Source organism: Patagioenas fasciata, chromosome 6 (genome assembly GCF_037038585.1).
Source record: "Patagioenas fasciata isolate bPatFas1 chromosome 6, bPatFas1.hap1, whole genome shotgun sequence".
NCBI classification, from domain to species: domain Eukaryota; kingdom Metazoa; phylum Chordata; class Aves; order Columbiformes; family Columbidae; genus Patagioenas; species Patagioenas fasciata.
The window spans coordinates 14,909,899-14,937,232 of record NC_092525.1 but is presented as its reverse complement, the minus strand read 5'-3'; the positions used below and the strand labels follow the sequence as shown (position 1 = coordinate 14,937,232).

The window sequence follows — 27,334 nt, the reverse complement described above, 5'->3', positions numbered from 1 at the left end:
ATTATGCACTGCCTAAGCAATATGAATTATTAAACAGTGGTATTTTAGGGAAACTGAGATACTAGTCAAGAGTCCAGAATACACTGTATAACTGGGGGATCCTTCACTACACCAGGTTTGGAGAAAGGACTATCAAGTATGTTTAGAAGCAGCACACATCACTTAAACATAATAAGGTAGCATTTAAACATTTCTTTAGTTCAATTTGCTTTTTCCAACAAGCATACAAAACCACAGCACAACACTGTCATAAGTGCACTCTATGTGAATTAGCTGATTTACAACACCAGCAAACACCCCCGGCCACACAGTCCATCTTCCCCAGCCGGCAGACACAAGCTAAAAGCCTACAAAGCTGCTACAAATGATTCCGTGTTCAAATCACGGGAGGAACACCAGGCTTTCTGGAGGGCCGCGATGTCCCCAGGGCTCCCAGTTGGAGAACAGGCACTGGTGTGCGTTAGCTGACCTTCCCAAAAAAGGCCACCAGTTATCCTCGTCCTGGCAGCCAAAAGCTGTTATTCCACAGGTCTCTCTCATAGGCTTGCAAACACAGGTTTGAAAGACTGTTTAAATAAAACTCATTACCACAGCAATTAACAGGCTCATCACTTACTGCAATTTAGAGCAGGTCTAAGGAGCAATGAGCTTTACCAATTTGACACTTATTTTGGGCACTGTCTGCTTTCTTAACGACAAGCAGCTATCCCCCAACAGATGTTTGTAGGTAAGAGATGGGTGTTTGTGATCCTCAGGCAGACACGGAGGTGTGGGCGAGCTGTGCATCTATTTTCAACAGTAACATCATAACAACTTGACAAAAGACCATCTGATTCCAAGTTCAAAAAGAACTGGGAATCTATGTAAAGCACACAGATAAAACTGGAGTTTTAACAGGTACAGTTATGGCAGGATGGGAACAGGCCTACAGGGCTGATGAGACACAGCAAGGTCTTTAGGTAGCCCTCTGAAAAATCACTACAAGCCCAGACACTTACAAAATCTGTGCTAACACAATTTCCAAAGGCCCTGAAGCTTCCAAATTTTTTTTTTGTACGACACCAACCACTCCCTGCTATTGATTCCTGGTAACAAAACTGGACGGACAACAGCTGGGAGTTAGGAACATCTCTCAGCAATTGGAACAATTTGTCTGGGTTATAAACACCTCATTGCAACCCACTCCCTGCCAGCCTTGAAGAGCAGAGGACAGTGACGTGTGGCAGCAATGATGACAGAGGCCAGCGGTACCGGCACAGATACAGGTTCCGAGGGGAGTAGGAAGGGGACAAATTCTTCAATGGGACGTTTTGACAGATGCTAGTTTTCCTCTAGGTTCCAAACTTATCCCAACCTTCCTGCAGAAAGCTCTGCTAGAGCGTTCCTTCCCTCCAGGAAGGAGAAGCATTACTCAGCCTCCTGAGAACAGGCACTGTATGTATTAATTCTATATATGATTATATTTGCTATAATAAAAGCACATAAGCAGTGATTACAGCCAGGCAATCCATACATATCTCATCTCAGGGTTTGGCGGTGGTGACTAACTGGACTGCAGGGTTGGAAATGAAGAGCTGCAGGATGTCACTGAGCAAATTAGTTAAAGCGGGAACAAGCCTGGGGGACACAGCTGCGGGAGGAGATGCTCAGAGGGGTCAGGCGCTTCATCCGCCATCCCTTGGATACGGAGCATCCAACTTCCAGCCTTCAGCCAGCCCACATCAGTGCGCGTCTCTGCCGCTAAAACTCCAGGCTTGACCAATATTATTGGTGTGACTTCAGGCCCAGCTATGTCAAAACAGCAATTTCTTGACCGCTAGAAGGTTTCTAATAACCCTGCCACCCCTCAAAAAAAACTAGAAGTATGCCTCAAACACTTCTCCCTGCTCCACCACAATAATATTTCAGGATAAATAATTGCTCCGGAGTGTGTGCGGTCGCTAATTCCTGGAGAAATAGGAGGCACATGTTTTCAAATGAAAGAACACTGCTTTCAGGACTTAAGAACAATGAAAGGCAGGGCGGCTGCCTGAAGTGCAGAAACTAAAAGCTTTTTCCCTTCAGAACAAGAGCAAAATCGAGTAATTGTCGTTTCCAGGGAGATGGGGAACTTGAGGGATCAGAGCTCAATCTGCAGTTAAATGGATTGGAAACAACTTCCTACCAGCCGTAGAAAACACATGGATAGAGACACACAGGAAAATCCAGGGAGGGCATTTTCCCAGCACTGTGCACATCTCCCTGTGTTCAGGAATGATGGACTGAATTTATTCAGATGATCCAGGTTAGCTGTTCATGAGCGCCAAGGGAGAAGTATTTCCTAGGTTATCCCTCACATTATACATCTCCCGTTCTACCTCCCTTCAAAGAAAAAATGGACAGGTATTTCAGTTTTCTCCTTTAGAGAGAGAAACCTGAAAATACTCTATTGTGCTCCAGAAACATCATTCTAAGCAGATCAGGTATGTGAAAAAAACCTAAAGGGAGACCTTAACATATTCTTGGCAAGGTAGGCAGGCCTTTGCCTTTCCACTGAGATGTTTCACAGATGCCAAAAGACAAAAGTTCATGCTTCAATGGGAGGCCACATCCCAAGTTTCTCCCATATAAAAATCAAATCCCACGACTTGCAAAGGATTTTCCAAAATAACCAATACCTTTATGAGTGTTGTAGAGGGCTGCAAATGTCACCACGAAGAAGGTGGTGGAATATTTTCCAGCGTTAACCAGATGAAAGGCCCGTTTGTTATCACGGTAACGGCGCAGGCACTGGATGAATCGCAACCAAGCAGGGATGCACTGGACAATGGCTCTCACTCCGTAGGAGTAGCTGTGACAAATCTCATTATCTGCAAGAAAAAGGTTTCAGGGACACAGAGTCAGGAAGTTTGCAAACTCCTGTCATGTTCCTTTCTGTAATATCACATAATATCACTTGACACAACAGCAACTCATGGCTTCAACAACTGGGGCGACAGGCAACAGCACCAACATGACACCGATGTCTGAAACCCTTCTTTTTATTGAGAAAAACACCAGGAAAACCCCAGCTTTGCCTGGAAGCCCCAAGCAGGCTGTATTCTTATGTTGTCTTGCTCAGCACATCTAAACCAAACACCCCACTAACAACCATTTGTTTCTTATTCAGACTAGTGGAGACATCTTATTAGTTGATATTTATCCCAAAGCACTGTGTTATCATTACACTGGATTGGAAGAGCACAAGTTGTTATCTGCTCAGTTGCTTTATCTTATTTTTATTATTATTTTAAATAAATAAATATCTAGTTACTTGCAACACCATCTGAAAGAGAAAGATCAGACGGATTGGAAGAACGAAGTGAACACTGATGCTTATTGAAGCATACTGCAAATTCTTTCAGCAGGTGTCAAAACCATCAGCCAACACGATTTGTTAGCAGCCACCGCTTCAAATGGAAAGACAACAGCCCAGTCCTGGGGGAGACAGGTACGAGTTTGCCCCTGGGAAGGCCAAAGTCAAAAATTCATATGCAAACCGTGCGGTTTTTCTGGCTGGGAAGAAAAGAGGCAGAGCACGCACAGCCAGGCGTCACAGCGTCAACTCTAATTGAATAAGGGGTGGCATTAACGAGCTCTGAGGAAGTTCCTAAAGCCTCTCTTGCTCCAGGGCACTGTGATGAAGCCTGTAAGATTCAGGCTACAGCACAGAAAATCGTGGTTAACAAGCTCATGCGATTCATTTTCATGCTGAGCAACAGAACAGGCTAAAAGCAAATACATGGTTAAACCACTCTGAAATAAAACAATGCCAGGAAAATGGATTTCTCTCTCCAATCAAGAAGTGTCACGTCTAAATTCCTTGATGAACGTATAAATTAGGCCAAATGGCTGGATTAGGAAATAAACACTGATGTGAAATTCCATTTCTCTGGATGGAAGTAAGAAAAGGGAGAATCTCTGTAATGCCGTGTTTACAAGGAACGCCAATTATTTTAGTTTCCTACGTCCCTGGTAACCCTCTTCAAAACAGACAGAGGATTACAGAACTGTCTCGCTCAGTGTTCTTCAGATCAGTTTGCCCACGTTCGCATGGGTCGTCGGCTTTACGCTACCTGTATTTGCCAGAAGTCCAGCATTGTCCTCCCACTGAACTTCAAAGCTGTAGAAGCAGATCATGTATTCCAGATCCATGAGTATCACAACCAGGCTGTTGAGCTGATCAGCCAGCCAGAAATCTGCGAAGCCTACCTTGTGGAAGGGAGCAGTGAACACTCGAAACTGCCAGGGAAGAAAAAAAAGAAAGGAATAATTCATGACACAGTGTCAAAGACATCTAAATGCAGTGGCAGCGCAATACAGCATTGAACAAATATGGAAGAAATGCTTCAAGATTTATTGCTGACCTTTCGCTCCTGATGATAAAAGAAGATAACCGTCTCCTCACTTTCAGTACAAATAACATTCCTGCTTTTTCCCTTCTGCATGCAACTTCCCATGTCCTCTCCCACCTTGTTGGTTTTTTACTGGCAGAAGAGCCCAGTCTCCTCCAACCAAGCTCTTTCCCAGAAATTCCCAGTCTCCATGGAGGAGCTCTGCACAGCTCCGTTTCTCCCATTGCTCCTTATTTTGCCCAGTGCTTTCTTTCAACCATTTATGTCATGTCTGTTGACATCTTCCTCACTTATCTTCACCCTCACACTTAATATCACTGAGATTACACGCCCTCAGCATGGCCATTAGCCTGACCATGGCTCAGTTTACTTAACACTTTAGTTGTTCTTTGATGCTAGAAGTTGTAAGAATGACTGCTACTGCTAGATCTGCCAAAGTCTCTAGCAGAGAAAGAGTTAAAGAAAGGGCAGAGGAAATCCTCTTGACTGTCAATTAGACTCCCCCTCAATCCCAGTCCACTTTCTCTCTAAGCCTGAACAGCAGTTTTGCTGCTTTCAAATCAGACAGTTTTCATGGCCCATTACCTTTGATTACAACTCTCTCTACCCGGTTAGTTATAGTTACTAACGGCCAATTTCTCAAAGAGACGGCACTAGCACCATCCGGTACTTCAGAGATTTATGAACCTTTAAATTAATGAAAGCACCAGCTAACACTCATCTTTTGTATTGTGCTCCTTATTAACCTAAAGGGTACACAGTTACAGAAACCTGGGAAAGGACTGACAGGTTCCCATCAGCCTGTAATGCCTATATAAGGCTCTGGTCCTAAATTTCAAAGCCAAATAGGGGATTAAGACTTAGCGGCATAAAGCAGATATGGATCTTGACCCAGAAAGCACTGTGTTCACGTAGGACGGCACCTATTACAAATGCTGAAGGAGGGCCAGGTGCCAGGGAAGTCTGTCCTCACAGCTGTCCAGCTGCACAACAGCTGCTGCAGGGGTCAGAGAAGCCACACCAGCCTTTCTTTGCAAGAAGTCCTTCCTCTGTTTTACCAGCACTCCCTGATGCCATCTCTGCTGGTTTCACCATAGATTATTTTTTTTCCCCATAAACAAAGTCTAACTAAAACAAAAGAAATATAAAAACAGCTTTACAGATACATATCCTTGGGAAAAAATAAAATAAAATAAAATCCATGCTGTTATTTAACCTAGGGAGAGACACTTTAGCACTGCCAAATGACAGCATAGAATTTTTAAGAGAGTAGAAGCTTTCCACCTAAAGGTTACAGCAGAGGAGGAATCAGCAGATCTGTACGCAACCTGCTGAGGGAACGGATGTCTCAGTCAACTCTTCTCAAGAGCCTGAGTTGCTGTTTGAACCCTCTAAACTACCGAAGGGTGCTGGCAGCAGAAGGCACTGCCCGTGGGCAGGTACCACCGGCAAGTCTGCGATTCCCAATTGGGAAATGTCTGCAACATCCTCCAGTGAAGACGGACCGCAAGAATAAAGCCATAAAATACTGACTCTCAGTTTCAAGTCATCAGTTGCAATTATATATCAACGGTGGCACAATCCAACCACAAGACTTCCTAGTGCTGATCTCTGCAGTTTCAATAAGCGCTGAGACTGGAGATATTTGAGCTGGAGCTAAAGACTTGCTAGATTTTCACCTCTCCCAGACAGGCTCCCTGCAGTTGTCTGGTGGAGAGCGTGGGCTCCCAGACACTGCGCCATCCCCTGCGCTGGGATCCGATTCCTCCAGGCGAGCCGCTCTCCTCAGCCCACACGAGCACGCTCATGGGCTTCTCATCTGGCTGCAAAGGGGCAAAGAACGCTCGCCTAAGCACACAGGCAAGAAAGAAGAGCCTGGCATGGGAATTAAACTTACTACTGGCTAAACTTCTTTCACTTGGAGGAAGATCAATTCAGGTGCAACCTGCAGTTCCTCAGGTGCGATCAAAGCAGATCCCACACGTGAGTACCAACAAGTGGTTGTTGATGGTCAGGGGTGGATGCAGTAGGCCTCCCAGATCCATCGCAAAATGCTACAACATGCTAAAGTATGGTCCCGATTTGGTTTTAGAAGAATTGAAGGTGCCAGTGATGCTGTACTACACCTGATACGTCAGACATCAATTGTGGCTGGAAATGAAATCTATCAAGCATGTGAAGAAAAACACTCACCAAACCAAAACTTGTGTGAACAGCACGGTTCTAAAAATCATGCTGTGTAAACCTCCTTTCACCCAGACAGTTGCTGGCGACTGCAAGGAGAAATAAAATACAGCCAGCTGGCCAATTACATACAATAGAAATTAGAAAAGCCTAACAGCTACTCTTTATGTGGTTTGTCTGGCCTATTTATTCTCCTTCCCCCTTCCACATAACACACAGACAGAGGTACTGTGCCATTTTCCACCATTAAGGTGATCTTGCATTTGATGAAGCTTTTTTCCCCAGGAAGCCTAGGGATGAATTGGCCTGTGCATGCTCAAATGTGTATCTGTACCACAGACTGCAGTACAGTCTAGAGAGAGCTGGGATACAGCAGCTCCTGGAAACTAAGAGCTCTGTGAAGACTGAGAATCTTACCCTGTTAAGACATTAAGATAAATTAGAACAGATATTGCTCATGTGGTTAGAGCACTTTCAGAGCTTCCCCCTGCACCAAGGGACAGTGGTAAGACTAATGAGGCTTGGGACTAAAGGTACCTCTGTGAGAGATGGCTGAAGGCTGGAAGGCAAAAATAGGAAGGAACTGAAATAGTAGTAAGCGAGCACATAAAATACCGGAGGTTAACTAGCTGTGTGTATACCTGCACACACATGCTTGAAGCACGATTCTACGTTTCATCTTTGTCATGTTCCAAATAAAGTTATATGTTTTAATTGGCATTAAAATGATTCTGCGAAAAACATCAGTCGGCCAAACGCTCTTCCACCCGATGCTCTCAGAGCAGTTCCAGCAAGAATAAGGTATCATGGGAACCAACTTGATTAAAGTCAATTTAAAAGTGCATACAGGGTGGGGATGAATGTGTGAAACAGCCATTGGGGACGAAACGGATGAACCATCCAACAAGTTTAAAAACTGTTCTTTTGGAGCTCCCACCTATAACTGGAACACTGAAATAGCATGAAAATTTACATCCAATTTACCAAATCTATCTTATGAGGAAAGTAGAAGTTGGCTCTAAAATAAATTCCTTAAAACCACAAACAGATCTGCTGAAAAAAAAGACCTCACCCATGAACATAATTTTATAAGCATTAACCTTTGCAAAGGTTCCCTCTCCATCATGAGCCCTCCCAGTGCTGGCACTCGCCCAGTTTGGGCTGAGCAGCATCCACGCAGCCTTGCCTTAGAACCCTGTAACCCCATCAAACAGTTTCACTACATTCAGGACAAACAAGCAAAGATATCCCAGTGTTTCTGTACGTACAAGAGTATGTACCTACATATACAGCTGTCTATAGGAAGATTAAAAAGTAGCTACCTGCAATGTGAAGATAACGATAGGCTGGTACAGACAAGCTCTATGATACACAGTGATATAGGCACCCCTTTTCCCTCAAGATTAGTGCTGCTTTTATATACTTAACTGCTGCTGCTCAGCTACCGCATTTTTTAAAACTTTATTTATCTATTTAAATCAGGTTTGAGACTTACCAATAGTTTAAGCAGCCAAAACCGGGACTTGTAATAAAAGGTTTTGGTAGGGTTGATGAGAAAAAGCAACATGAAGCCGTACAAGATGAGTGGGTTCACCTGCATAGGGATGTAGGTGAATTTACCATATATACATGCCAGCAGGCTCAGGCACCACAAAACCCCCAGGAAACCAGCAATCTACAGAAAGACAGAAAGAAAACCACATAGATACCTTATGAAAATATAGCTCTGAAACCTACAATGAATTCTCATTATAAGGAAAGGGAGAGCAGTGCTCAATCCTGTAATCTAATCAGACTTGAGCGACTTCCTCTCCTAATTGCGTTAGAATTCCTTGCCAGGAAATGGTGCAGGATTTATCCTCCCGATACACCGCACGGCTCCACCGCTCCTCCAATCTATTCTGTTTACCTCAAAGAGATGTTGATGGGACAAGTTGCTGCGGGGATTGAGTTCAAAGATGAGGACGTGATTCACTCCAGCCTGTCTCCAGCCGTACGTGTTGATACCCAGGAGAAAGAGGAATTCTATCAGGAGAAAGCCACCTCGATAGATTCTCACCAGTGGCCACACGTTTGGTCCATCTATAAAAGCCACACCTGGCAAAGACAAAAAAATGAATTGACCTTAGTGACAGTCCAAATCATGTCACAAAGCTGCTTTATGGTGGCTATCAGACCCTTTGCTGCACCCCAGGAAAACAGGGTACACTCGTACACACCCACATATCGCAGCATGTGGAGGATGTTTTGTCTAACCTGCCAGTGGATTTAGGAGTATTCTGGGGAAAATTGAGTCTTCAGTTGGTGTAGTTGGGTCATTAGCAGCATCTTAAGTCCCCCATCTCACGCTACAGGCACAAGGGACAGCACCAGCACAAATAGTGACTATATACGCTCAAACATTCAGGTTTAACGGAGACGAAATCCCAACAGACAGATACACGAATACTTCAGCTCCACACAAAACCAAGAGGCACCATTTACAGCATTTAAAACAATGCTAAACTGCGCCTAATCACTGAACTCAACGCAGCCGTAATGTAATGCATATTCATAACTAACTGTAATTTCCAGCCGCACCCAAACAGAAAAGCCAACATAAGGCAGCAATACTGGAAAGCCTGTTGCTTCTTTTGTTCAGTCTTCAGGGGTCTGGAAACACATTTGCTTAATTTCAAACAATGAGCAGCCTCATATAGCATCAGTTTTCTCTAGTACAAGACTCTTTGCAAAATAACTATCCCCTGATTGTTCAATATAAGAAAAGCACAAATAAGATTCAGTTGTTTGAATCCTCACTTTCAGTTTCACAGAGTGTTTCTTACTCACATGCTTTTTAAGATGGGAAAAAAAGAACATGCAGTTTTAAATAATCAATACTGAGGATTTATTCTCACAAACCCTCCTGTCTAAATTACAGCCCCAAGTTTTTCAAACTTTTCCTCAGAGAAAGCATATTTGTAAGAAGTGTCTGTACTTTATGCCACATGAAATTATGAAGGAAAATTGTGCAAGGGACAACTACTCCAAAACTGTTGCTTTGAATTTAAAACTTAAAGGATATTGGATTCAGGCAAAACAGAATCAAATTTTGGATGGAAATGACAGACACCATGAAGAAGGTGAGAGAAATGAGTCCTAAATATGGAATAGCAAAAGCATGAATTTCAAATTTTAATCTGAAATGCCTGCAGACAAAACCAAGGGAGGTGCTTCCAAACAGGGCAGAGTAGCCCCAAAAATACTGAATAAGAAATGACCAGGGAGAACCAGTACAGATGTGCCATGTGCTGGTCGAGACAGAACACCCAGACAAAGGTTTATCCTGAGATGGACACAGTTCGATATGACAATATAGCATACGACTGCCATAGCTAATGCCTGCTAATCTTATTTCTGAACTCTCGGTGTGGTCGAGGACTGTAATTGCAATGTGGAACAGCAGTCAGTTCTGGAGAAAAAGCAGATACAGCACAGTGCTGAGATGCTAACACGCAGAAGCTAAGACTAATTCTGTATATTCTCTCCTCTGATACCAAGACCCTATCTAGTTTAGCTTTGCAGTATAAAATACAGATTCAATTCCCTTTCACTGGTTCTTAACTGAAATGTTTCCTTCACTACAGCCAAGCAGTTTGACTGGAGACCCTCAAGGATCCCAGGGAAGTGGCCACCAAAGGCGTCCGAGGTCTCAAGCTGCCGTGACCCAGCTCTGTACTACAGCCCTGAGGCAAAGAGATTTTCTGTTCACATACTCATTCCACTTAAATCCAACACTGCATGCTTGGCACCTACAAAAGCTGCTACAGCCTCAAAATTTGTCCTGTTTAGGGTGACACCCTCCTGGGACCCACCCATAGCATTTGAAACCTTTAATGGATCCCAAATTATAAAATGCTGCTGTTCTACTTTTAAAATTATGCAATACAGAAGAGGTTTACTACTAGAAATTATGTTTTAATGCTGTTTCAAACACTCTACACATACAACACTAAAATCCTATCTCAGTCAAATAATAAAAATGATTCGCAAAAGTAGCATAGAGGTTAGCAAAGTAATATCCAATTAAAAACAAACACTTTGCAGTTAGAATATAGTTTTTGCACAGTATCTGAAGTAACATACAAGATTTCAGGTCATGTCTACTGATGCACACATACCTATTATTCACACTAGGTTAGTAACATTGCTTTAGAGATATAATAGTTTTTATGAATTCATTCTCACAACTGTGTCGCTTCTTCATTCTTAATACTGATAGACAAAGCAAACACAACTGGCTTCAATTGTATTTGCATCTCACACAAAGATCAAACATGTAAGCTACAGAAAAAAGAAGCTACAATGAATAAAGGACAGCTTATACACATTAAACGGACCCTTCACACAGACGGATCAACTTGCTGCCTCTACCACAGCAAGACCAAAAGGAAAGCGCTGCAAACAGCTTCTCAAACAGAGAAACCTTATCCCAAGAGATGGCTGGATCCAATTACAGAAACATCTGATTGAAAATTCTCTTAAGTCAAAAACACAGACATGGGCTTTCCCTAATGCAAGAGCTCATATGTTGACTTATTAAGCTTTTTCCTTTGTACTGCTTAAGCAAGTTTTAACGCTACTGAAATCACACACACAATTAGTAAAGCCGCTTGTGATTAAGCGCCGTATCTGGATCTACAGGACTAACATGGTTTTTACTCTAATCAGAGTCTAACTCAGAACGTGCAAAGCAGAATAAAACCAAGGCCTGTGATATGCAACAATTTATTGTAGCTTTTAAACAACCTTGCCAAAACCTGCCAACAAGAAAAATTCCATTCATTCCATTAATAGACAGCAGGCACTGAAATCCTTGAAATTTCTACAGGAAAATGTCTTGAGCGGCATAATGCTTGCATGGCTCTGTGTCTGGTCCTGCTCTCTGTAGGGAGTCAGTGCCATGCAAAACTTCAGTTCTATGAGCCCCTCTCTCAAGGTGGGCGAGAGCTGTGTGTTCACAGAAGGAGAACAGAAATCTGTCTTTACACATGCGTGTTGCACCTCCAGAATATCCCTCCAAGAATGAGAAAGAAACCAGAAATTCATGTATATGACATAAGACAAAACACAATCTATTACTGAGAAGAACTAATAATTCACAAGTGTGATCTGTCTCAGGCTGATTCAACCTAAAACATCCTGACCAACCCAGTTCAGCCCCGGGCCATTGCTAAGTGATGAGAACACCCCCAAACCATGGTACGGCAGCCAGCTGGTCCCCCCAAGGATACCCACCTGAAAGTATGACAGTGACGTTGAGTGCAATGAACAACCCACAGAACAATCCAACTCTGAATGTTGTCCAGGCTGGGACAGGCTGTGAACAAAGCAATGGCGGAATTCAGGCAGAGTAAATAGCTTATCAGCAAAGTTAATTTGCAGAGTAAATTTAAAATCGGGGATACAGTGCCCTGATCGCTGATCACACTTTTGCTCTTGAAGCAAGGTTCTTTTGAAACTGAAAATGCCGCATAATATTCTTGCTTCTTGCTGTGTTGAAACAGAGCTTGGGCACCTCAACACCCCTTGAAAAATATTCCAGAGCACGCAAACACTAAGCATACGCCATTATTAGCACAAATTTCCTTTTACTATTTATCTCATGCTTTCATTACCTTGTCTGCATGCATTAGGAATAGTAAGTAAGCTATTTCCAAATCTTCCGGAACTAAAGCAGATTATGTGACCATGCTCCCCGCACAATTTGTGGAGCACGCTCGCATCAATTATTTTCACTACTTTGTTCAAATGTTGAATCTAATTTGGCAACTTGACAAGCTGGAGAAGATGCTTCACTATATAACTCCATCCCTCACCTGAGCTGCTCCTAAGGGTGGAACACGCAAACGTTTCATAGCTTTCTGTCTGTCTCCATCTTCTAACTCGTTGGTCACCACTTCCTAAGGAGATAAAGATACATATTGCAGTTCAATCTAATGATAAGCACAAGGTACTGCATTAAAACAAAAAAAACAACGGTTGATGTCCAAGTTACATTTGAGCCCTGGCCCAATACTCTTCTAACGCGTGGTAACAGCGACATGAAAAGCTCACCACGCTGCATCATGTTTAATATTACACAATACAAGCTAATCCTGCATGAGCTTTTCAGAGTGAAAAGTTCCCAGCTGAAAAGAACATGCCCAAACTTCTGTAAGCGGTGCCAGAAATCAGTGGCATTTCAAAATCAATTAATAGTTGCCCTGGTGGTGAACACAAGCTACAGAGGGGGCAAAATATTATAGGCATCAGCAGTGAACAAGGAAGTATTATTTTCTAGTTGAAAGAGGGGCAGTGCCCAGACTGGTGTCGTTACCTCTGTTTCGGAGATAAGCTGGTTGATCTTCTTGCAGGTGTAGAAAGGCGCCACCTCCACCTCGGCCACCCGCCATTCTGCCCCCCGTGTCGTCTCCAGGTTCTTGTCATGCTTCTTCAGGATCTTGCGGAAGCCGGTGAAGTTCAGGTTCTGCAGACAAAGGAAAACAGCTATTGGCTTTTAACCTCAGCTCCCAAGAAAGTTAAATGGTTATATTCCCAAGTGCTAGCAAAAAGCTCTGGAATAGTTAACAAGAAGAATCAAAATTATTGTGTCTATTGTCAGGAAGTTTTTGAGTTATTAGTTTATTAGAAGCAATACATATCTCTTGCAAAGAACAGAAAATATGTGGGGCTTGAGGGCATAAAAAGAGGTAACTTGTTTGCAGGGAACTACCTAAACCTCATATTCCCTGAAAAGTCAAATGACTGCCACTTTCCTCCTTAACGCAGGAAGTGACAACACTCCTGATGAAAAACTTACTGAAGACAAATAACCTGTGGACATACTCAAAGCTTGTATGATTTAGGTTATTTCAAGACATGCTCCCTCTGCCAGGGTACGCCTTACTGCCTGCATCCCAGGTACTGCAACTCAGCAATTAGTCTCTGGATTAGCAGTAGCTGTAACGAGCTCTTAACAACAACAGAAAGCTGCAGGAAGACGTTTTGTCCCAACTCCCGCAGTCATTACCAACCCTTCAAGGTGTTTTCCCTTCTGAAAAGGCCAGGCTACTGACTTCTGGTTTCTTTAAATTTTACGCTGGTTTCAAATCAACACCTCCAGACAAAAGGCATTATAGAAGGGAAATCCTTGTACAACAGAAAACTTGTGGAAGCTTTAAAAGCTGCAGATTAAATGCAGACAGGTGCCTCCCCACAGCAGCATCCTTTTCCACACAGTGCACTGCACAAGGACTGCAAACTAGTTTAGGTTTGCAGGTGTGGGAGAAGTAACTCCCTAGTCTGTCGATATAAGCTGCACTAAAACAAGAACTAAAGATTGATTTCCAAGTCACATATGAGCCCTGACCCAACACTCTTCTAATGGACAGTGACTAAAGAAACGCAAGGATCCTCACGCTGCATACAATTGCTGCGACAACATACATTTCAAATCCTACATTTCGTTATACAGAAAACGCCACTCGAAAGACTCAACATTTCATTTGAGCAATAGCAGGAATGCGGACAGACCACAGAAGATTCACTTCTAAAAGAGCTTAGGAAGTAACCTGGAAAGAAAAACAAGAGGAAACAGCAAAATCCAGTGCCCTGGGGAGAGGCGCCGACTACTCACTGAAATTATTCTCAATCTAATTATGCTTAGAGTGATTTAATACCAGAACCCAACCGTATAGGTGGGGAAATGAGGCTAGGGAGACAGGAGCAGGAAGCCAACGCATTAACGATCTGCATTATTGCAGACAAGAGACTTTAATTACTTTCTATTAGAAAAGCGAGCCTTCCACCCCCAGGGAGAGACCACTATTCCATACATTTGAAAAAGACACAACAAAACCATGGTTTTGGTCAGAGATTTTTCTGCAGCCTGAACTAACATCACTTTATCTGCCATGCGTGCAATCACAGCTGGGCCGTGTCATGGTCCCATCAGATACCCCAGAACCTCCCCAGCAGTGTCTCATCCTCCGGCTGCAAAAATTCTGCAACTCCAAAGTGCTTGATAAAAACACCACTGGTCACAGTGGTGCTTCTGATGAGGAACTCACAGCCATGAACTGTGAAACAGAACCGGCGAACACCCTTCACGCAGCCAGGTGTTTTGCTGTTCATGATGCTTCTATTGAGCAAGGGGCTTTCTCTGCACCTGACTTCCATTTCTGCTGGATACTAATCGAATCCATTGAAGTGAATCAAATAATGGTATATTTTGTCATTAAAGGGAAAAACAAAACAAAACAAACACCACACACACAAAAAAGCTCCAAATCAAACCAAAAAACCAATCAGTGCAACTTATGCAATAATATTATGCAAGATCACGTTGAATCAAACAGTGGACTCGAAATGCACCAGCAAGGCAAATGCACAACAGTTTAATAAGACTGATTCAGCCTCCATTATTTGCCTCACCAGTGTCCTATATCATATATAGTATATGTCTATATACTTAATTTCTCAAGATGTATTTGTTGTAAAACGCAGTATTTCAAATAAATAGATTTATTTCTATACATACATACTCTAGCATCATATGTTACTGTCAACAATAAGTTAATTTTATCAGAAGCTTAAGTCAAATAAGTAACGGCTGCCCTGCATTTTAATTATAGTTTCACCTGGTGTTTGGTTTGTGAACCTTAGGAAAGAACACACGCAACTTGTGCTCTTTCTTCAGTCCTACCAGACTGAGGAATTTGCTGGTAATTTCCCTTTATGTCCTACACGAAGGCCTCAGCTCTGTTATCTTCCCACCACGTTACTATTTTCTCCCTCTGAAACTGCAAGGTCTTGAATACTCCTCGTTCTTACATTCTAAGCTCAGAAGTGATTGAGAGTAGTACTCTGGGTTTATGTTTGGTTTAGTACTTGTGTTCCTTGTCCTAAACTTCAAAACCAATTTGAACTAGTTTTTCTCATTCCTTCTTTGAAGTAAGGTTGTAGAAAGATCTGCTCCTTTTGGAAACTGTGAAAACTATCAAATCCAGATGGGTTTTACATCAATATTTAATATACATACAACAGGCCTGGACTCGTGGTAGCAAAAAGCAGAAGCATAAGCGTGCAAGATGCCTTTCTTCATGGATACAGAGTAGGAAAAGATTTTTCCAAAGGAATTATCTATGTCATCCTCTATTTAAGTTCTTCATCAAGCCTCAGAAGTGATATTTGTAACCGAGAGTAAAAGCTTTCTTTTCTTCAAAGCCTGAAGAAATAACAGCAGGTAATACTGCTTTGCTCCATACCTGAAAAGTGAAGGATACTCCACCTTTCCCAGGATTTTGAACGAGGACCACTCTCTAGTAGTTAAAGGGCTTTATGGAGATAGCCAGAAATAGTTTCTACAACTACAAAACCTGTGTTCAGGACTCACAGAGGGGTGTCTGTTCAACCAATGGCAATAAGTAGTTAAAATGTTTATAAGAGGTGATTGAACACATCCCCGAGAGCTTCCCTTGGGGGCAGCATGATGCTTGTTCTGACACAAGCTGGACCCAGATTTTCCAACCTGGAAACTCAGCATTAAAGAAATTCCAGTTGAAGCATCTGGAGTGAGTGTCGGCAATGTATGTGCATGTGGTCAAGGACATAACATCGTTTTAGGAGAGGTACAAACATTAAGAATTTTGGAAGAATTAAGTTTTGTCCATACCACAGAGTGGTATTAAATTAATTCTTATGATGAATTTTCTTTAGTAAAATTCTCCAGTGCAGTGCTGGTAAAGATCTAAATATAGATGCAGTGAATTTAACTTCAAACATTCTTATTTAACAAGCTAAAAATCTTGCAAAATAAAGCATTTGAAAGCATTTTGGAGTATTTGACTTCAAAAAAGCTAGCCCAGAAAAAAAGTATTTTAACAATTACAGATCTTTGCTTCAAGATTTTTGGAACAAAAATCAGCATCTGCAATATTTACCATGCCCTTTCATGCCAGAAATCCAAGTACAACTAAAGATTTGGGATTTTTGTGCTTCAAGGCAAACGAGCGTGTATCCTACAGCATTAAAAACATTTTTATTTTTAATGGATGTTTTAAGATGAAATTCAGATTTAACAAGGTCACAGTCACTACCATGGTAACACCAAGAGGAAACAGAACATTAGCATTCCAAGTTTAATTACAAATATTAGATAAAAAGAGCTTCTTCCCCAACTTGCCATGCACAGAACAACACCCTACAGAAGAAAGAGGCCCCAAAGTGACTTCGTGGCCTGGCCATGCCTGGGCCAAGGATGCTGGGGAAAAGGAAAAATAAAGAAGGTCCTTCTGCATTTCTAGCTCAAAAACCAACAAGACGCACGCTGCTAGGCATCTGCCTTTCCTTTAAAAATATTGAGGAACCCCAAAATAAAAAATAAATAAATAAAGGATTGGCTTGAACGAGGCCTTTTGAGGATACACAGAGACACTTGCTTTGTAAAACCACCTCGCTGGGCGGGTACCTGGTAGTTCTGCAGGAGGATGAGGCTGAGGTAGAGCTCGCTGAAGGCCAATTTCAGGTCCTTGATGTTCCTGTGCTGGACACGCTCCTCGTGGGACAGGTGGAAGACGGGCTTTCTGCGCCGCGGCAGCGTGGAAGCCCCGCTGGCTTCTTTCTGGGCGTCCAAAGTCGATTGTAACTCCGTCCGAAGAGTCGTAAACCTGCGCTGGGCTTCGGCGAGCTTTTCTGTTAGCGAGGAAAGGGAAAAGTCAGATGAACAGGGAGCAACTTGCCTGCTGAACCCACAAAAAGCGCTACACCTCTGCCTCAAATATCAGGTAAAAAGCGTTGAATAACCTATCGCATGGCCTTCCTCCACTAAGGGTTAAATTCAACAACTGTGTATTTCTCTTTTACTAAGCTCCTTCTCATTAGACGTTTTAATGCACTCCTATGTATACATTTAATACATTTGCATAAAAGTGAGTGGAAGTTACTGTCCTACATGGTTTCAAGCTGACAAGAGGGGAAATGCAATAGTTTCAGGTTCTGTTTCATCTTTTGAGTTCACATCCAAAACAGGGAAATAGAAGAAAAAATGGTAAATTGTCACTGGTCAGAAGCAAGCGAAGTATTCATGAAATCTCTTTGAAGCACCTTTCAGTATGTTGTCATTGAATTAGACAGCTTCTGGTCATGCGTAAATGTGTCAGTAATTAAAAGCGATATGAAAAGAACTGATGAAAAAAATGGCTATTCAAGGAATTATTAATCAAATAGGACAAATGGCGATTTTTCCGTAATCCCTAAATCCTACAGGAAATGTACAAGAAATGAAAAGTAAATCAACTATAACCATTCAGAAGGCCTAGTCTTTTCTTGTCCCTGCGCTCTCCAAAACAGAGCTGTCATGTCAGACATTATGTTAATTAATATAGTCATAATGCTGTCACGTCAGACATTATGTTAATATAGTAAAAAAAAAAAAAAAAAAAATTAACTAATATCACAGAATCACAGAATCAACCGGGTTTGAAAAGACCTCAGAGATCATCAAGTCCAACCCTTGGTCCAGCTCCAATCCATTGACCAGATCATGGCACTAAGTGCCATGTCCAATCTCAGTTTAAAAACCTCCAGGGATGGTGAGTCCAGCACCTCCCTGGGCAGCCATTCCAATGCCTGACCACTCTCTCTACAAAGAATTGCTTTCTAATATCCAGCCTCAATTTCCCCTGGTAGAGTTGAAGCCCATGCCCCCTTGTCCTATTGCTGACTGCCTGGGAGAGGAGACCAATCCCCACCTGGCTAGAACTGCCCTTCAGGTAGTTATAGAGAGTGATGAGCTCACCTTTAAGCCTCCTCTTCTCTGGACTAAACAAGCCCAGCTCCCTCAGCCTCTCCACATAGGTCTTGTGTTCAAGACCCTTCACCAGTCTTGTTGCTCTTCTCTAGACCCACTCCAGCACTTCAAGCTCTTTCCTGAACGGAGGGGCCCAGAACTGAACGCAATACTCCAGGTGTGGCCTCACCAAAATCAAGGGGCTGTCCCTTCAGGGGACAGGCGGCATTAAAAGTAGACTCGGACCCCTTGGCTTCCACCCCAGATCTCGTTTCTAGGGGATGCTCGTTCCATAAATACTCATTAGGGATGGAAGCAGCCCAAGCTGTGCAGCTGACACCCTGCACCTCAGGGGGATGAGGGGTCCGGCCTCCCCCCACGGGCTGGAGACGGCTGGGCAGATAGGGTCTCATCCAAATACCAACGCAGTGACCGCACGTCTGCTCTGCGTGCAAAGGAGAGCTGCTCACCTTCCTCAAATCAAGCAAAAAAGCATTAAAAAATAATAATTCTGAAAGTTGACAGTTAGTAAGCAAAGTACTTTTCATATCTGCGCACGCACTACCGTGTGTTTACTGTCTTTTTATGTGACAGTAAGGAAATCAAAGGGAAAAAAAAAAACAAGCAACATACTTCAAATGTGACACTGAATTTTGGAGCTCAGAGAGCAACACAAGCTCTCTGCCAAGCTCCGGTGACAGACAAACACAGCTCCTGCTTTGATCAGGAGTTACAACACTAGTAGCTGCTGTACATGATCCGCTGTAATAATTTATCCCTCTTTTCCTCAGTTTAGGCTCCCGCAGGTTGGAAGCACTGCCTCATTACTTACTGATTAAAGGGACAGTCAACCTGAATTCAAATATCATTTTGATGTGTTTTCAGAACAAGTCAGTCTCTCTTCTTCACATCTCAAGTATGAGAAAGGCGTTCCTTTAAACACGCTGCTTTGTGTACTTTCAGAAAATAATCTTTTTCGGCTAAATAACAACCTTTTTACGCTGAAAACAGCACAACTGACAGCCTTATCTTTTTGTTCTGTACAACTAGTTCCTTTCAGGCTTTTCTTCCTCCCCCTACGGCTTCAGTCAGAGCTTTGGCACCTGTGCCCATGAGCAGCATCGCAGGGCACGGGCTCTGGTGAGGAAGACTCCGAGCAGGCTGACGGTGGTGGAGCACAGGGCTGGCAGCTGGAGGACACAAAGCACCGCACCACACACCACAGGGTCCCTCCACCACCCAACGCATCCTCCCAGCTGTTCATTCAATTCTCTTCATTAGTATATTGTATAACAACTCAATGGTAATTCTCGATCGTTCCCCTGCCCCTCCCCAGAAGTAAGATTTGCTTTTACGGGTGCAATTCTGACCTTTTCCTCAGTCTTATTCAATTCTGGTTCATTTTAAGAGCAAAACTACTCTATAAATAATTTTACAGCGCCCTGCGTCAGATGTTTTCCAGAAGGGAATGCCTTTCCAAACAGAAATTGGGGATCAATACAGAAAAAAACCCACGTATGGAAGAGCCTGAAACTCTCTATAGCTTAACTTTATTCAATTAAGAGGAAAGGACAACTCCTCTCTGAGAACTTCTACAGCTGCAAGGACTCCATGGAACAGAGGCAACAAAGCCCACAGTGAGAAGCCTCTGCCCACAGCCTGCAACCACATAATATTTAACACACACAAGGTCAGACTGCAAAACCAATAATCCCTCCCCACTTTGGGAACCCTCACGGGAAGAAGTAAGAGATATCTGTTAGAGTAGCTGTTAGAATCAAAAGCTTTCATACAAATAAAACTCACAAGTTCACTCTCTAGATTCAAAACGTTATATTAAACCATCTGGTGGCACACTGACATTTCTTTCAGATCAAATTATTAAATATGGAAGAGTGTACATTTGCATCTTCCTATTGAAAGCACTGTTCCATTTTCCCTATGTCCAGAAAAATCTTAAAATCCATCAGTCTAATAACACAGTATTTAAAGATAATGCTTTGAAATAGTTACAAAACTGCTGTTGCAATTTTCCTACCTGTTTGCAAACCAACATCCACAAAAAAGCATCATCTCCAAATACAAATATTATTTTTAATTATGTGCTGCTGAAAAGACTCATGTGCTGTCTTCTATACAGCCCGGTCCATCCATAGGGGAGTAGGAGGCTTTAAATACATCTGACCTGGTCCTATAACAAACTGCAGCTCCTGGGGAGCGGCAGCTCTGCCACCTTCTTCTCCTGCCCTCTCCTCTCTTGCACTGACTCTGGTCATCCAGTCCACAGATTATTTCATCTCGTTAATGTATGACTTTTATCACCCAGATTCACTGCAGAAGTACAATAAAACAAAATGTGTACTGCTGTTCTTAAAACTTCCTAGGAAATTGGCAAAGCAGCATAGAAATCAATTTCTTGGTTTGCAACGTACTCCAAAATATTGAGGGGAAAAAACCCAAAACATACGGCACTCAAGAGAGTTAGAAAAAAGCAGCATACACTTAGAAACTGGAACCACTCTTGTGTTGCAGCATTTTGTGTGACCTGATGCTCAGGTATAATCTCACAGCAAAGACTAAGGAGAAATCCCAAACCAACAAACTCCAACAAAAGTGCTTGCAATAAAGAAGCAGCTTTGCCCCCAAACTATTCCAGCTCCTGCCTAAAAAGAAACACCATCTAAAGTTATCACCTCAACTATGCAATTCCAACTTGTTCTTGACTCAGTTTTCCAAGTTTAGAGAAAAATACACACATAAAGAACATGAAAAAAAACCCTTACACCAAGGACCTAATACAATTTTCCCCCAAGTCATGGTTGTGATCAAAACCTGTTTCACCAGACAGGAGGTAATGGAACACCCCTGCCTGCTCCCAGACAGCAGGTTGGGGGCTCTGCATATTTTAGGCAGGCTCTTTTAGCGCCCATTCCTTTTCCTACATACCATGTTCCATATTTTGCTTACCAAGTTCAAGCCACGGCTCCCTGCAAATAATAAAGTTCTCTCCTAAATTAACCACAAAAATATTACTAGCTAAACAGTAGCCCAAGCGGAACCTGATGACGCTAATTTATAACAAACCTCCTCTCTAGGAAATCCCAAACACAAACCAAAACTGGCCATAAATAAAATGTTAGCATTGAGCAAGCATTAGTCTACTGGAACTATGTGAAAATGTTACTGCTCTTCTTTTTTCCTTTCAATTGAGCACAGATTTCCTTAAGCATAGTCCAAATAATCACAAACTGTTTAACAAATCAGACTCGGTTAATGGCAGTTTTCCCTCCTACCAAGCTGGGACGATGGTCTGGGGAATTAAGGCTGTTTGATGAGAACTGACAATCTGAGCACGCAGAGAAAGGCAAAGGCAGCGCAGACCCCAGCGCTCCGTGCTGTGGAATCCCTGGCGATGCTCCCCCGGGATCCCTCGGCACAGGGAAAGACGATGAGGAAATGAAGCGTAGATCAACAGAAAGCTTTGCTTTCTTACAAACAGGCGGTATTTATTGTCGTAAAGACAGGCGTGTAATAAGCCATATAATTAGCCTATAATGAATAGGATGTACCAGGTCATAACCCAAACCAACACATGCCTGGAGTTACAATAGGGCCTGAAGTGACAAATTTCTGACACGATCAACAAGAGAAACCACTGAAGGAACATTTCTTCATGTAGCTTGATATTAATAACCCCAATAAAAGGGTTTCCATACTATTAAAGTCACGTTGCTCTTCTGCAGAAGAGTTATTTTAATCTTATCACAAGAGATTTTCAAATTACATGTGTTCTCTCTCATAACTTTTTGAAATGACAGCAAGCTGAAAAATCCCCTATCCTGTATTATTAATGCCATTTTAAACAATGCTGGAAGGGGTGCATATGTGCTAGCAGGTCCTCATTAGGGAAAATTATAATCTGCATTGTGCATGTGCATTGACAGAACTTCCTCCACAGGGTCTAGCTCATAGCACAGAGACCTCTTATCAGACCAGCTGATGTAACCAGAAAAGCAAGACAAGTTTCCGAGCATAAAAGCCTTACCTCAGATCTGGGACAGCAACAGAAGATCTCACAGGGAAACAAAACTAAGAAAACTGTTCTGAGATAGGTACATATGAATTGCATGTAGAAAAGTGCCTATAAAGCATAAAAGCCAGCTAACCTAATAAAACATATCACTTCTACCTACAGACTGCCCCTTGTCCTAACACCCAGCCTGACGCAGGGAGCCAGGGCAGCAGCACAGCCGGCACGGAGAGGTTTAGTTCCCCGGATGGGAGCTGAGCAGAGCTGAGTTGCAGGGCAGCTATTGCATCCATGGCGCTTTCAGCCGCTCTCATGTTCACCATCCAGGTTCTGCTGGCAGTAAGGTCATGACTGGATGGTTATTAAAGTATTTTGCACAATTCTACTTTGTAGCCAGATTAAAATCAGAAATACAACAGGCGACCACACTGTGCTGCAAAAAACTGCTTATAGCACCAAGGTAATAAATCACCACGTTAAGAGAAAGTATAGCAGAAGTCGATACATCATTGTATTCGTATTTAAACGCTTTGCTAGCTGAAAACCCGTTTAAACCTTATTAAAAGAGGCTGAAAAGCAGCTGAAGTACAACGGTGAGTGGAACGCGAGCACACCATTACGAAGCCTTTTGCAGCAGGGTCAGTTTCTGATTATCCCATTCTAAACTTTATTTCCAAAGCACAGGGTAGGAAAGCAAACTTTCTCAGGGAAAACAAACAAACAATAGCACTTTGAAATACGATCCCTGGGAATCCCTTCTCTTACCACTATTACATTTTTAGCCAATTTATTACACAGCCAATGACAAAATGCTGCTGGCTGATTTACTCCAAAAGTTGCAAGGGATTGAGTAAGAGTTAAGTGCTTAAAAACTTGTCAGACACATCAGGACGGTCAAGATACCACACAGAGGCAAGTCCGTAATCACTATTCCTGCAAAAATTCAGGAAACACCAGCTAGGGAGCCTATCATGCCTAAAACACACATAGGAGACTGTCCCCATGGGTAAGGTTACAAACTGTGCCCTTAAGCTGCCACTTAAGAGCATCTTCAAACCAGAGCAGTTTCCCATCACTTTGCCCTATAATTACCTGATGGTAGACCTGCATGACCACTGTGGTTATTCTGAAAGTACGGGAGCTTCAGACTCTTTTTGTGTTGCTGTATTTTCCACAAATACACACAAATAAGTACCTTACCTGAATAGAAAATGTTGATTTTGGCAAGTTCTTTCTCACAGGTCTGGAAGAACTTCTCTTCAAACGTGGCAAAACACCTTTTCACCGTGTCCTCATCTGTGTCTATAAAACAAAATAGAAAAAAAGAAGTTGTAGCAGAAGGACATATGAACAATTTTCTAAGCAGCTGCCATGGAAATATTTCTTCAGAGTAAATCCACCTTCTTTGCCATACAGAGAAAGAAGAGCAATCAAGTCCAAAGGGAACACATATTTGGCTGTAAAATGAATTTCACTGGGACAGAAAAGGAAAAACCCACACCTACAGGATCTTTTAAAAAAGACATCTCACATCACAAAGTCACCATCCTAAAAAAACCCCATTGCAGCACATTCTGTGCTGGGACTGGGATACAGGTTTGGAACCTACCACAAGCACTGGTCTTGCTCTTGAAGAACAAAACTGGCCATGAAAAGTATTAATCCCAGTGTAGCAAACAATTCTATTTACAAAGAATGTGCCAAGCTTTTAAGGGAAGGCTTTGTTTGACCTTCCAGGAGAACTCAGTGGCTCCAGCCATCACTCCCACCTTCTCATCATTATAATCCTCCAAATAAAAAACGCGGCACCACAGCAAACTAAAATCTGCCCAGCAAGTGAATGGGAAACTGTGTGGAAACCACCTGCTTCCTTCCTGGGAAATAAAATATCTCTCATAAGCAAAGTTTAAAGGAAGAGGCCTAAATGATGGCAATTGCCATCAGATCCATCAGATGATTAAGGGAGTGGAGCATCTCCCTAATGAAGAAAGGCTGAGGGAGCTGGGGCTCTTTAGTTTGGAGGAGACTGAGGGGTGACCTTATTAATGTTTATAAATATATAAAGGGTGAGTGCCACGAGGATGGAGTCAGGCTCTTCTCAGTGGCAAACTGATAGGACAAGGAGTAATGGGATCAAGCTGGAACACAAGAGGTTCCACTTAAATTTGAGAAGAAACTTCTTCTCAGTGAGGGTAACAGAGCACTGGAACAGGCTGCCCAGGGAGGTTGTGGAGTCTCCTTCTCTGCAGACATTCAAACCCGCCTGGACACCTTCCTGTGGAACCTCATCTGGGTGTTCCTGCTCCATGGGGGGATTGGACTGGATGATCTTTTGAGGTCCCTTCCAATCCCAAACATACTGTGATACTGTGATATTACCCCTTGTCCTATCATTGGTTGTCACCGAGAAGAGCCTGGCTCCATCCTCCTGACACTCACCCTTTATATATCTGTAAACATTAATGAGGTCACCCCTCAGTCTCCTCTCCAAGCTCCAGAGCCCCAGCTCCCTCAGCCTTTCCTCACACGGGAGATGCTCCACTCCCTTCAGCATCTCGGTGGCTGCGCTGGACTCTCTCCAGCAGTTCCCTGTCCTTCTGGAACTGAGGGGCCCAGAACTGGACACAATATTCCAGGTGTGGTCTCACCAGGGCAGAGTAGAGGGGGAGGAGAACCTCTCATAACAAAAAAAAAAAAAAAAACAACTTTTTCTTTTAGCATTAATTTCTAGGTAAAACCAACCCTCAAAGTAGTATTAACATATATTAAATGTAAACTTTAAATATTTAGAATTTCCTGATTTTTATGTTTGTGGCATTGATTTTAAACATCATGAATCTACAGACATTATATTAAATATTTTAGGGGGTTTGTATAGAAAGGGCAAATAACACAATGCAAGCCTGCAGGGGTAATGTTGGAAGAAGTCTGTCTTTTTTTGGAGTTTGATGATGCTTTATAGAGTAAAACAGAGGGGGGAAAATACAACAACAACCACCAAACAGTTCTGCACAGATGACTGGTGTTTACAGCTCCACCATCCGAGGGCTTGCAGAAGAGAATTCAAAAGGGCTCCAAGGGCTGTTCCAAACTCCAAGTTTTGGCTCCCAAGGTCCCTTTATTGTCCAACAATTATACTTGCAGATCCACACTACACCCAAGGACAGAGGCTCCCTCCCTTGTGCAAACTACCTCCAAAATGATGGGGCTGTGACTCCTCTTGGTAGCCCCCAGGTGTCCTTAGACGCAGGCTTTGCAGAGCCTCAGTCGCTCAGGCTCAGCTTAGTGCCTCAATCAGCCTAAAACACCAGAAGGATGGAAAATAACTCTGCTTTGGGTATGGGAATTTCTAACAGCAGAGTCACAGCAGTTGCAACATCCTACCCCGGGGCTCTACCAGCAAGACTCATCAGAACTTGCCTGCCAGAGCCATAATTCTTGACCCAGCAGCCACGAAACACAAAACACAAACAGGCAGGTGAAGCAACAGAAATGACCGCAAGATACTTAACACGCAGAGACTTTATTCGTTTAGCTGCCTGAAACTTTTCAAATAATAGTAATCAGGGCGTAGCAAAACTGAGCTGACTCTTAAGGAAGGATCCAAAGGGCAAATTCTTCAGCCCAAAGAGCTGAGTCGTCTCTAGCAGAAGAGCTTACCCATGGATGCTTTCTGACGTGGGGTAGTCATCCTTGCCTGCCTTTGAAAATAAGTCAGGTAGAAATAAAAGCACAGAGGCTCAACACTTTGCTGCTTCAGAAACACTGAGCCACTTCTATTATCCCTTGTTTCTAGGTTTCAGTAAGTTCACAAAGCAAAAGTAAAACCAAGCAAGTTTTTAAACTTCAGTCACTAGAACTATCTAAGGAACATCCCCCCCCCCCCAACAACAAAACAATGACAAACAAATAAAAACCCCAAAATACACAAACCAAGAAGCCCACTCATGAGGAAGTGGAGTATACATTTTGTCCATGAAGTCAAGCATGAATATTTCTACACAAGCAAAATATCACCTTTTAAGATAGCAAAAAGCTCAGCAAGACAAAGTAGCGTTAAACAGACATAATGTCAAATAAATTAATAAATATCTTGTTTTATACATTACTGACCAGTTCAGGAAATAAGTGTGTTAAACTGTCTGACTACTTCTGAAGTTTAGAAGAGGAAAAGGGGCTTTAAAACACAAACAAACGACTACTGGAAGACCTTGCAAAAACCTTGAAATTACGAATGCAGGTCTCTGTTTCGACCTCAAAACATCGCTGACTCAGAGGAAAGCAAGTTCTATATAAACTATGCAAAATCCTCCTCCAAATGTCAAACGCCTTCTTACAAAAGATATTTTGCAGACCACGGTAGATGCCAGCTTAAAAAAAAATATAAATAAATAAAAATAAATCAGGATTCTCTGTGAAGAAAAGGTTTCCCTGTGGTCCCGTTCCCATTGCAGTTCAGTCATTTAGCTGCAGTAAGAGAGAAGAGCTGCCAAGGCTATTGCCTTTAGTTATTTATTTCCCCCAAGGCTAGGGCAGGACAACGTTTTTTTGCCATGAGAAAAATCACGGTGCCAGAAACCGGCCTTGGATTCAGGAGCTCCATGACAACAGAAGCTGTTTTTAAAAGGCATCCAGCTCTTGCTGCCAAGAAGGGCCAGCAGTAACCTTCGTTTTGTTCCTTTTCTATAGCGCTAATGCTCCATTTACCCCGAGCTCCACAAAGTTGCCATGAACAAGGTTGCCAAGAAGACGGTCTGATCAATATTGCAGCTTCCCGACCTCATCCTCCCATGCAATTGCCTGCTGTGGAAAAAAAGCAACAACAAAAACAACCCCCAAAACCAACACAGTAAGCCTGAAAGGTTCTTGCTTTTCCATGCAAAGCCAAGTGGTGAACCAGCAGCAATCTGGATGTGCTCCCCTCTCGCCACACTTGGT

General features: G+C 42.7%; 1 protein-coding gene across 1 annotated transcript in view; it reads right to left on the bottom strand.

Annotated features, from left to right (window-relative positions):
- Nucleotides 1-27,334, bottom strand: part of XPR1 (xenotropic and polytropic retrovirus receptor 1) — a 104,210-nt gene that overhangs the window by 12,834 nt on the left and 64,042 nt on the right. Inside the window, exons 3-11 of the mRNA XM_065842207.2 lie at nucleotides 23,597-23,698; nucleotides 17,047-17,270; nucleotides 12,916-13,065; nucleotides 12,416-12,499; nucleotides 11,835-11,916; nucleotides 8,467-8,654; nucleotides 8,053-8,232; nucleotides 4,095-4,260; nucleotides 2,658-2,849 (exon numbers count right to left, since the gene is read on the bottom strand). Coding sequence (XP_065698279.1) covers nucleotides 2,658-2,849; nucleotides 4,095-4,260; nucleotides 8,053-8,232; nucleotides 8,467-8,654; nucleotides 11,835-11,916; nucleotides 12,416-12,499; nucleotides 12,916-13,065; nucleotides 17,047-17,270; nucleotides 23,597-23,698 — 1,368 coding nt within the window. The remainder of the gene's footprint in view (nucleotides 1-2,657; nucleotides 2,850-4,094; nucleotides 4,261-8,052; nucleotides 8,233-8,466; nucleotides 8,655-11,834; nucleotides 11,917-12,415; nucleotides 12,500-12,915; nucleotides 13,066-17,046; nucleotides 17,271-23,596; nucleotides 23,699-27,334) is intronic.